Source organism: Sinohyriopsis cumingii, chromosome 9, assembly GCF_028554795.1.
Source record: "Sinohyriopsis cumingii isolate HCF-2022 chromosome 9, ASM2855479v2, whole genome shotgun sequence".
Taxonomy (NCBI): Eukaryota; Metazoa; Mollusca; class Bivalvia; order Unionida; family Unionidae; genus Sinohyriopsis; species Sinohyriopsis cumingii.
The window spans coordinates 119,421,612-119,434,596 of record NC_142969.1 but is presented as its reverse complement, the minus strand read 5'-3'; the positions used below and the strand labels follow the sequence as shown (position 1 = coordinate 119,434,596).

General features: G+C 33.4%; 1 protein-coding gene across 3 annotated transcripts in view; it reads right to left on the bottom strand.

Moving 5' to 3' along the window:
• Positions 1-12,985, bottom strand: part of LOC149792580 (uncharacterized) — a 53,930-nt gene that overhangs the window by 5,290 nt on the left and 35,655 nt on the right. For all 3 annotated transcript variants that reach the window (XM_089971205.1, XM_089971204.1, XM_089971206.1), the window contains 2 exons: positions 9,084-9,191; positions 6,956-7,069 (listed from right to left, as the gene is read on the bottom strand). In XM_089971205.1, coding sequence (XP_089827331.1) covers positions 6,956-7,069; positions 9,084-9,191 — 222 coding nt within the window. The remainder of the gene's footprint in view (positions 1-6,955; positions 7,070-9,083; positions 9,192-12,985) is intronic.

The window sequence follows — 12,985 nt, the reverse complement described above, 5'->3', positions numbered from 1 at the left end:
TCATTTTGTACATGATCTAACATCATGTTTGTATGTCCCAATATGTCCTACCAAGCCAGTCTGTTACTATTACTTTCTATAATTAAAAAATAAAATGTCATTTTGGAAAAGTGTAGGGGAAGTATTTAAAATCTTTAAAGCTTAATCTCATGTATAAACAGCAAAACAATATTAAATAAACTATTCGATGTTGTATTCATTTGTAATTTTTAGGACTTATCGACATCATTATATAATAATAATAATAATGAGGACTTTGTATAGCGCCTAATCTTCAGAAGCTCTAAGCGTTTTACAACATTTGACAAAACCTATAAGATAAAAAACATATAATGATATGATTTTAAAAACAAACACCATGAAATTAGAAAACATTAAAAAACATACTGAGAATATTTAAGGTAGGAAACATTATTAGGTCTTTAAGTTTGTTCTTGCAGTCAAAACAAGTGAGTTTTGAGAGCCCTCTTGAATGTGATCACTGTGTCTTTGTGTCTAAGTTCAGTGGGAAATTCATTCCACGTTGCTAGGCCCTGGTATGCAAAAGAACGCTGTCCATATGACTTTGTTTTCATGGTGGGAATAATGAGTATACTATTGTCAGAAGAAGAGTGTAAGTATCTTGCTGGTGTGTACACATGGGTGAGGTCAGATAGGTATGTTGGACTAGAGTCCGACAGTGAAACATAGCACAGAGAACAAGTTTTGTGTTTGATTCTGGATCAAATGGATAGCCAGTGTAGGGTGCAGAGCAGTGAGGAGGTGTGCTCTGATCGTGGTACTCTAAGTATGATTCGAGCAGCTATATTTTGAACATTTTGAAGTTTCTAGAGCAGATATTGAGATGAACCAGACAGAATTGAGTTACAACAGACCAGTCTTGAAAGTACTAATGAACACACAAGTATTTTAGTGGCATCAACTGAAAAATATTTGCGAATTGAGCTGATGCATCTCAGCTCAAGATATGCAGCCTTGCATATGTTCATGACATGTTGGTGCAATATGAGAGTACTGTCCAGAGTAACATCTAGGTTTTGTACTGATTGTGTGAATATAATGTTGGTGTTGCTGATATTTATTGTTTGAGGTAAAGGATGTGAATGAGGAAGTCTTTGTGTTGTGATCAGAATGGCCTCAGTTTTATCATCATTCATTTGCAGCTTGTTACATGTCATCCATGATTTCATATCAGAAATGCACCTCTCTACACCTTGGATGGTAACATCAACTTCAGTTGGGTGGCTAGATTTGTTTATTTGGGTGTCATCAGCGTACAATTGGTGAGACAATGGATGATGATCTATGACACTTGAGAGCGACTGATTGTACAGAATGAAGAGAACAGGTCCAAGAACAGACCCCTGTGGAACACCACAACATAGATCAATTGGGCTGGAGTGTATTCCATTTGCAGATACAATTTGTGTCCTGTTGACCAAGTAGGACTTGAACCACAGTATCATGAATGCCAAATACATGCTGGAGACGGTGAAGTAATATATCATGGTCTATTCTGTCAAATGTTGCAGACAAATCAAGGGGGGTGAGGACTGTAATCTTTCCACTGTCCAATGCAGAGAGAATGTCATTAACTACTTTTAGAAGAGTAGTTCTAGTACTGTGGCAAGTTGACCAAGTAGGACTTGAACCACAGTAAGGCTGTATCATGAATGCCAAATACATGCTGGAGACGATGAAGTAATATATCATGGTCTATTGTGTCAAATGCTGCAGGCAAATCAAGGAGGGTTAGGACTGTAATCTTTCCGCTATCCAACACAGATAGAATGTCATTAACTACTTTTAGAAGAGTAGTTTTAGAATTGTGGCAAGGGCGATATGCAGATTGTACATTGCTAAAAAGACTGTTTGAATTTAGATGAAATACAAGCTGGGATAGAACAACCTTTTCTAAGATTTTTTATATGAATGGGAGATTAGAAACTGGGCGGTAGTTCTTTAAATCATTATGGTCAAGTGTTGGTTTCTTCAGCTGAGGCTTTACAATGGCAGTTTTGAAAAACGATGGGAATTCCCTGGATGAGAGAGAGGTATTAATAACATCAGCTAGTGAAGGCAATACTGGATCTAAGCACTCAGGCAGCAGTGATGTTGGAATTGGATCAAGTTCACATGACTTTAGTGCACTCTTCATCAGGATTGTACATACAAAATCCACAGAGACAGGTTTAAATGCTGCTAATGGTTGCCGCTCAAATTCTGTATCACAACTATATGGTGATGACAAGTCACCTGAAATTGTGGTGTCAAGCTTATCTCTAATGGTTTGTACTTTGTCACGGAAGAAATTTGCAAACATGTCCGGAATATGAAATATGCAAAGATCAATTAATCAAATTGTACTGCATGTTTGTTTAATTAGTATAATTAATTGTTACAAATGTAACGTGATTTGACAATTAATCATGTTCATTCTAATCTAACTTTTGGACACCATCACAGGAACTGCACAATTCACACAAAAGTGAATAGCATCTTTCAATACTTCTTCTCTCAAAACTAAAAATATGTATGACACGTAGCAAAGAAGATTATTACATTATCTTAAAAAATATGTATGACATGTAGCAAAGACAATTATTACATTATCTGAAAAATATGTATGACATGTAGCAAAGAAGATTATTACATTATCTTAAAAATATGTATGACGTGTAGCAAAGAAGATTATTACATTATCTTATGCAGCTGGAACTTATTCAGAAGCATACAGTTAAATACAATTATAATCAATTTTGTTCCCTGATGATTAAAAGATTTTATGTTTTGTACTCTATAGCAGACTTGGAACTCATTGACAGTAGATGATCAGGCAAGGATAATATTTCCTTCTAGTATTGTTGTTAACGAAAGTACATTCTTACACCAAAATAATAGATAACTAAACTAAAATTTCAGACAGAAACAGTCAAAATTCTTTACATCTGAAATCATTTTTTCATGCAATGAAATTTCAGTAATAAAATAATCTAGATAAAGAGGTCATCACAGTTTAATTTTTCAAAATAAAATTAAACCTAACTATAATTAAATACAATTTCAGTTTAAAGATAGATTTCTTAGTTATTAAAACAGAAAAAGTATCCTTTGAATATTTTCCTTCTCTTGGAATACACTTTTTTCCATGATGATTTTTCTTTTAGGTTTTGGAGTTACTGTAGAGTTCTTGGATATGTTATCCAGTGTTCAAAAAATCCAATAGCCCAATGCCTGGGGCCCCTCCTGAATTCTAACTGAGGTGTCTGTCAGGCTTGTTGGAAAAATCTAATTTATCTGAGAAAGCTACAATCGCATTGATGATATGTGGAATTTGTTTTCAAAATCTTGAGTGACTAGTAAATTATTAACATTTATCTGCAGATGTGCCCATTACCCTAACCCTACTTCTATGAAAAGCAGTAAACTTTGTATACAAAGTGAAGCATGTGACGAAATCCATAGAGACAGGTTCAAATGCTGCTAATGGTTGACACTCAAATTCTGTATCCCAACATGTAACTCTAAAATATAATTTCTGATATTTATGGGCAGTACAAAAACTAGTCAGAACTTGTTTAGTGTGGACTGGAAACATTTCAGCGATAGCAGCCATGTAATGGCATTAAGGCTAGTGTGTAAACACGACAAACTGTTAACTGATTATTTTATTGTTATAATCTGGAGAGTGTAGACCAAATGCAGGATTCTTTTTCATATATTATAAGTAATAAGGGGATCAAATGTTGTCAGGATGAGTTTTGAGCCTTTGGCTGAATTGAGACAAAAAGGAAGGACAGACTGAAAGTAATATTTGCAAAATCACTTACATATAATGTTTTGATTTTCAGAATTTTGTTTAATTGCTACAGTGTTGTTCAAGTCGTTTCAAGGTAAAGTTTAATGAACAATAACAACTCACCTATCCCTTCTCATGCTTACCCAAGTGTAACAAAACACTAAAGATATTAAGCACCACCTATAAACAATATCAAATGTGTAAACAGAAACTGTATAAATCAAGCCATGCTTCAAACGCTAATGAACATAAACATGGTTGATCCACTGAGTAAAAATGGATATTTTTTATAGCAATTAGACAATGGCTGAACTGAGGACTTGGAGAAAACATTGCAAATTTACATGAAACTTTTTGCTATTGAAATAAACACATCAACTTAATATGATTTTATTATTATCTATTCATGTTTGAAGTGTATTAATAGTAATGTTGTGTGATACATAATGTTAAAATGGGGCAATTTTGGGCGTATAGAAACTGGAGTCAGGGCATGTGATTTTTGTTTATGTCACCAGCCCTATGCCTGTGTCTACAAAAATGTTTCTTTGAACACTATTTTATCCAAAACAAACATTAATTATACAGCAGAATAGATCAAAATAATATGAAATATGAGAAACATCCACACATTCTTTTAGACTGTTGCTTGTTTTGAATCATAGATGTTAATGTTAGTTTATTTTCTTCTTCAAAATATATGATTCTGTTTTTAATCATAAGCTGCATTACGCTGCTCATTCATAATTTAATATTGAATAGTCTTATAAAAGTTGTTCTGTTCCATGTACATTTAATTATTTACCTTATTTCATTTCATTCTTCATTTGTGAGATTTAGCTTGGTCGCTTCCCTGTATTTTCACTCAAGTCATAAAATGCAAGGTTTCTGACTGTGCACCAGTTTCATTTTCACTGTCACATGATGCCAGTTGCTTAGCAAGGAGCCATAGTGTCTCAGTGGTCAATGTGCTGGACTCGAAACAACAAGAAAATGATTTCAGTTCATCCATAGATTAAGACAAGACACTTTGCTCCAACTGGATACTATATCTTTTTGTTTGTTGCAATGCTTTCAGACACCAAAAATCAAATCAAATAATTTACCTGAGTGTATACTGTATAATGTGCACTCTTAATTTTACCTACAGTAAGGTAAATTGCTTAGTTCTGCCATGTAACAAGCATGTGACATAATACATTTTAAAATCTTGATTCTTTCCCTCTTTTATTGAAGTGTCAGAATAGTCTAATCATCATTTGTTACATGGCATACAATTGTTCACAATAAATCAGTGCTAGACTGTTTCTCAGGTCTTTCCTGTCAGTACACGACACCAGATCAATGAAGAATAATTTTCTGAAGAAATAATAATGATAGAACAAAAAACAGTTGCAATACTGAAGTATAATCTTTCCAATTATTTGATTAGCCCATAAAGGGACATTTTAATGTTTGTCTTGCTGATGTTTTCTAAAATGAAATAAACATATTTCAAAATTTTATTGCAATCTGCTCTGCTTTTCCTTTTATTTCTCTCTCACTCCTGCCATAAGGCACAACACATTGTGGAAATTAATGTCGTATGAGAGAAAAATGGATGGATCAAAACCTTGAACTTGAACTTAAATCAAGGAACCTAGAACATCACCAGTCATTATAATGGTATGTGTAAACTTTTTTACTCAATTTCTTTAGTGTTACATTAAACCTGTGATACATATGGTAGGTGCAACATCCTGCATAAAGGCTGTACTGCAGATGATTTGGCCAGGTGTCACTATCATACTGATGCTTTGTTCCTATTTTTTAACCTATAACATGGTTCTAAAATGATATGTTTAAATATTAAAATGGCTGAAGACCTCTTTCATACTCTGAGTTGGTTGCTCCATCATGATTTTAGTTTTACCTCAACTTATCCATATCTCTCTCTCTCTCTCATAAGACTGACAGACTAATCAATCAACAGAGATGGACAATAAAAACAATCCTATGGTCAGTTCCCCACCCCCTCTGTTGGGTGGTCAGCCAGAAAGCCATTTATACCTTAACACATTAAACCCTGGTGCTTTTTGTCAATTTTGCCTGAAAATCGAGTATGAAACACATTTTGAAAGCTATTTCTGAATAGACTCGAAAACACCAAATCCCTGGTCATCTTTCAATAACATACTGCCCACTTTAGTGTATCATGCATGACCATGACGCTAAAGATCTCGGCAGTAGGCTACTACCTCCTGCATTGTAAAGTCCTCACTAGGGGTTAATGTGTTAATGGATCAAGATCTCTCTCAACTGACCAACTGACCATTGTCACAAACCAGGGCTGAAAGTCCATGAAAAGGAGCATAGTGGGTTTTTGCCTGTCACATGTAGGTGATGATTCTCTAAGCATATGAAAGTAAATCTGACAGACAAACTGACCAACTGAAAGAGTGTGTGTGTGTGTGTGTGATTAGGATTTTTAACATAGCTTTAACAATTTTTCAGTCATATCGCTACGATGTCTGCAGTGTGGCAGTTTATAGTTATGTCTAGTACTGGGGCATCATGCTGCAGACATGTAGCATGATGTCCCACCCAGTCACATTATCCTGACACCAGGCTGACCAGTCCTAACACAAACCTCTTAATGCTGAGCGCCTAGCGAGGCAGCTGTTAGTACCATTTTTGTAAGTCTTTGGTATGACTCAGTCGGGGATCGCACCCATGACCTCCTGCTTCCAAGGCGACACTCTAACCACTAGGTCATTGGAGCAGTTCCAACTGAGAGACAGAGACAGAACGAGAGACACAGATGAAGTTAAAGTAGTCTTATTGTCAGTAGGAATCATAGAAAAAGCATTGTAATGACTTAGATCAACTGCAAATAGCTTTAAATGTTTGAATTACCTCTTGATGGTTCATCATTTCACTTAGTCAAGCAACATTTGTGGTACTCAGATTTCTTCATTTAAACCAACTTTCCTGTTTAAATGCCACATGTCTTTTGGATTTATTTAATCAACAATGAATGAAAATAGAATCTCAAAGACAAAGAAAATTAGCAACTTCCTAAATAATTTCAGAAAAGTTGATTATATAAAGAAGCTGTGCAGAACAGTTTTACTTCATTGTCATTATTTTGTTTCTTATTGCTTTGTTCAAGTTTACCTTTCTCTGAAACTAATGTGTCTCTTGCCAACTGTATTGCTCGTAAGCACTTCTCAATCACTTTAAGTCTCATCTGTTTCACTTTGTCATCATCGATAAGACATCTCTTCAAGTCTGTGAAAAAGAAAAGGAAATGGCCTATGTTTTACTTTCTGTATTTGTCAAAAATATTTCTTGTTAAAGACTGATCGTGTACAAGAATGCATGCAATCTGAAGCACAGGTTGCTGTATTATTTATTGATCATGTTATTTTAAGGAAGTAATCAATATCAATAATATCAAAGTTTCAGCATACAGAATCAAACTCGCTTCTCACAGGTATGGAATATGCTAATGTGCAGCATTTATAAACTGTTTAGATTGATATGAGTACAAAATGTTGTCCAGTATTGTATTTGTGCTGAATAAACATTACAAACAAAACAATTTAGCTAATGAAAATAAACATTTTATGATGCTACATGACTGACTTGTCTGGCACATTTCAACCACTCCTATACATCCCTACTTGTGTACCCATTCTGATGTATTGATTTGTGATGGTTTACTCATTTCATCAAATTCCACTGGTAGTTCTGATGGTTGTGTCAATCATTTTGTTTTAGAGATGTTTGTATTGGCCTTTTTCAAATATAAATCAATTCTGCTCACTTTGAAATGTTGAGCCTGAGTTGCTGGATACACAAAACTGCATACATATTAATTCTGAGTTGGTTTATAGAATAAGTTTAATACGACTTAGGAGGTATATCAAGAACAACAGGTGGAGATGGATTCATGAGCCAGATCAGAAGGATAAACTTGAAATCAATTTGGATTCTTAAAAGTTTGATTCACAGAAATAAAATTTGAACAGCTGTATTAACACCAGATCATGTAAGATTAAATGGGTTATATATCCCCACCATCATCCTATGTCATATTTAGGCCGAGTTTTGCTACTGTAAGACATAGCACTACTGAGATTTATATTTCTCGTCATGTCCTACAGCATGAGAAAAAATATCTGCGACTTCTGAGCTCAACTCAAACTTTGAACAGAACAGTATCAGTAACGTTTAATTTGAGCTTTGATGAACAAAAGGAATTAAAGAAAACATAAAAAGAACCTACTTTGGTTGCTTTGTTTTATGGTAATGTTATGCATATTTAATTTAATTTAATTGTTTGTAAGTTTTAAAATCTATTTTTAATTTCATTAGATATCAAAATAATGTAGCCTTGTTTACTAGGAACTCATATTTTGTTTAAAAATAGTTTCACCTTTACTCTACTCTGTAAAAATCTAATTGGTTTTTGTCAAGGTCATACTGGGACTATGTACTTTTATACATAAATACTTCTCTAAGGTTCTGGAAAGTTGACCCTCATTCGGGAATTTGTTTTGCATAATTTTCTAGTTACTGTATAATCATTGTTTATAGAGATATCTCTCAGTCAGGCTTAATAACACTGGGACGTAAAGGTGTTCCTTTTGTTGTGTCAATTTAGGAATTACATTTTAATGTTTATTCAAATTATTTGGATTTAAAAGGATTAATTCTTTTTTCTGGAAATATACAAGCGTTCATACAGAATTCTTGGACAAAAACATTTCATTAAAATTATTGGGAAATTCAAACACCGGATTATTGTTTTTGAATAACACAGAACTGTAGACACAACAGTACAATAATAGCTACAGTATACGTCATTGCCTTCCATCTTGGATTCTTCATCGGGACTTGAATTTGAATTTATTAGAACATTTCATGATTAGGACCTGTAAAATTAATTCATGGATTATTCTTGGATTATTTTTGGATTTGATTCTTAAAACCGTAAGTTCTTAATTTTTAATTTTTACAGTATTTTTCCAGGGAAATAAATTATTTGTTAAATTTGTCAAAGCTTGTTATTTTCTTTCCTTCTTGTGTTACTGTTTATTCGAGCCTAAACAAGTAACAGCATTTGTAATTTAGTCATAATACTGTATTAATTTACAAAGCTATATCAAATATTCATCTGTACTTTCGTCAGAATAACATAATCTTTTTCCCATCATACACCATATTTTGTTCTCTCTCTCTCTCTCTCTCTCTCTCTCTCTCTCTCTCTCTCTATATATATATATATGTCTATAGTTACCATTTTGACAAAGAGCCAATTTGTCACACACAGTCTGCAGTTGTGTCCAAATTTTCATAAGCTTTGTCTCAGTATAATTAAGGTATTTATTTTCAAAGAGCAAGGGACCTGAAATTCCAGAAAACATTGGTGTATTTCTTAATTTTAAGTGGAACATGCTTCTGAAAGGATGAACACCTCAATGAATCATATATATTAGCCATTATCTTCATTTATGGATCATTTCCTTGCCAATGAAATATTTTAAATACGGGGTGGGAGAGAGAAGGGGTCATATTTATTTTGCATGGTCATTACTATCATTCCTCAACAGTGCCCCCATTTTCCTCATTCAACAAGAGACATATGAAAATTGACTTGGCATGTAAGAAGAAAACACCCGTACAAGATAAATTCAACATACTCTAAGCACACCAACATTATGTTCACAAACAGAGGAATAATGATTTGGCATCATAGATAATTTGCAGCTTTAAATGAAAATCATCATAAAAGATAGCTCTGCGGAAGCAGATAGAAACATAACAATTGTGGAAGCTTTCAAGTTACTATCAAACAACTTATAACAATTGTGGAAGCTTTCAAGTTACTATCAAACAACTTATAACAATCATGGAAGCTTTCAAGTTACTATCAAACAACTTATAACAATCATGGAAGCTTTCAAGTTACTATCAAACAACTTATAACAATCATGGAAGCTTTCAAGTTACTATCAAACAACTTATAACAATCATGGAAGCTTTCAAGTTACTATCAAGCAACTTATAACAATCATGGAAGCTTTCAAGTTACTATCAAACAACTTATAACAATCATGGAAGCTTTCAAGTTACTATCAAGCAACTTATAACAATCATGGAAGCTTTCAAGTTACTATCAAACAACTTATAACAATCTTGGAAGCTTTCAAGTTACTATCAAACAAATTAACAATACAATAAGACAATCTGACATTTTTTATCTGGCAAAATAAACTGACACAGATTTTTCATTTTGCAATGAATGAATGCTGGCTGAGGATTTTAAGCACTTTTGAGGAAGACATTGGAGTGAATTTAAAGGCAGAGCAAATAAGAGGTAAAAAGGAAAATGCAGTATTTTGAACATGGCTGATGTCCAACTTTATGATGCTAATTCGTATAAACTATGTCATTTACAATTTTGAATAATGCAAACTGTGTAAAGTACAGTTACAAAACAAAGACAAAAAGAAGCAATTAGCATGTCTGTGATTTTACAAAAGAATAAAGACTAGCAACACAGATTGCAAGATGCTGTATGTCATATTTTGCAGATCAGTGTTTTAAGGAATTATACATGCTTCATTATTCTTGATTTGACTGTCGGTCACTTTGTCTACACACATTTCAAAATCTGTACCCATATACCAGTAAAGCATATGCTTTTCATAGATTTTTACTTGTTATTTATAACAGCTGCTACATGTAAGGCATTCTTTTAGACTTTTCGATGTCCTCTAGAAATATACTTAGTGAAATATTAATATTAGTATACATGTTTATATGAAGCGTTTAACAGTACAATCTTGTCATAAAAAGCCCAAATGTTTATGCATCCCAAGCAGACAGACAAAAAGCAAAAAAATGGTAAAATGCACAATATAAATACTTTTTCAATATAAGGTTAATAGTACTACCAACTGAAGAATCCCATGGGGTTGGATAAAATAAGTCACCATATGCTCAAATTACCCATCGCATCCAAAGCTAAACAGCTCTGGTGTGCTATTCGACCTGTTCCATGCTAAAGAAGTGTTCCCATCTTTATGGAAAATGGCAAAAGTAATGCTAGTATATGAAAAGGGATGTGCCACTGATCCTTCAAAGTACATGCCTATTTCAGTGTCAAGTTGTGTTATGGAAAGAATTATTTTAAGCATCTCTACAACCACCTACACTCAAATTATTTTTTTGTTCAAATATCAAACCGGTTTTCTTCCCAATAATTCTACAGTTTTTTAGCTCATAGAAATGTACCATAGTATGTGTGTGTACTGTACTTGATAACCAGGATGATGTGGGTGGTCTTTTGTAACGTCTCTAAAGTATCTGATCAGGTTTGGCATAAAGTTTTAATATGTAAATTAATGTACAATGGCATTGATAGCTCTTATCAATTGGTTTTTTTAACTACCTATCAAATAGACTTCAAACAATTTTGTAAATAATGCTGATTCAGCATGCATAACACAAGACTATGTTTTAGGCCCATATATTAATAATATACAAGATGACCTTTTGAGTGAAACAAGAATCTTTGTGGATGATAGCTCACTGATGCAACTATCTAATGATACTTATGAAATAGAAGATCTACTGAACACTGAGTTACAAATAGTTGACGATTGCTCAAGGCGGTGGTTAGTTGACTTAAATCAAACTAAAATTAAGGCATTGTTATTCTTGCGTAAATCTAGAACATGTTTTCTCTGAACTCAATTTCAAAACCAAAATCACATCTTTTGTTGAATTCCACAAATATATTGGCATAACATAGCCTAGGAAACTGAACCAAACAGATTGATATGTCAACCTCAAAAATGATAAAAGAAACACTACATAAGAGTTATAGTATATATCAAGCGGAGTCTCTTGGCAGCATGTAAAATTATCTATATGATATTTTGTATTTATGATTCTTTAAAAATGTTATATACATCATGAAAATGCATCTATTTTTTACTGGATAACTCTTACTCCTATTTTGTTCCAGTACAGTTATCTCCCTTAAATCCAAAAGGCATACCCTGGTTCTGTCATTGTCAAATTGACAATCTTACATTGCTTTCTATGGCAGTATGACACATATGCTCATACTGGCATATTTATGGAAAGCTGCTCACAACATGCAGGCATTCAACAGAACATAAATTATCCAATAAGAGGCAACCTCCTAGTCTCAGTGAATAAAATTACATTGCATTCAAGGTCCCTGCTACATACTTAGGCCTGAATTATATATTCACACTTTATCAATAATTTTTGTTTGGATAATTTAATTGCATACAAGTTAATACATGTGTTCATGAACTAATTTATACTACTGGAGTAATATACTGGAGGAAACAAAAATACCACACCTATACATTTCATTGTTATCTCCCTTACACCATACATGGCATTTCAAGAAATGAAAACTCATATTTTCAGAGCTTGTTGATGAAAATAAAGCAAATATTCAGTGTGAAATATTACATTAACCCTTAATCTTGAATTAAATATAAATACAACTAATTTAATAATTTATCACAGTAAAGTTTAAATGGTTAAAAAAATTGATCCAGAAGTTTCATTTGGTTTGGTTCTTCTGTGCCTTAATTAGGCCCAATATTGTTTCTTTCATGTGTATGACCAATATAAACGATATGCACCTATATGATCTAAATTATTTACCCTTTAATTACAAATGGGAATGCACCTGAGGTTTTGGTGCTTGTAAGGGGTGTTATAGTAGAGGTGTCTTTGGACTGTCCTTGGACATAAGGTGCAAGTACTGCCTCCACATATTTGTCTACAGTAAAACGATTAAACTTTCTCTTCTCAGTTCTATCAAATCTGGTGTTCTTGCTAATTATAAGTTACATATCCCTTTTAGAGTCATGTGTTCCTCTTCTTTTTAACTCCATTTCATTTCCTATACTAAGTCATACTCCTTATCCTTGGCATTTTTCTTTATTTTACTCCTCAAAATTTCACTCAAAATCCAAAACAGCTGCATAGAAACTGTGATCTGCTACATATTGTGATAGACTGACTTACTGCATGAAGGATAAAACAAGACAAGTGTCTAGTGCCTGAGAAAATGTGTCACATCTATATGTGGGTTGCAAGTACTAAAAAGGCTGGCTTAGAAGTAGTTGCATATTAGATAGTGTTGTG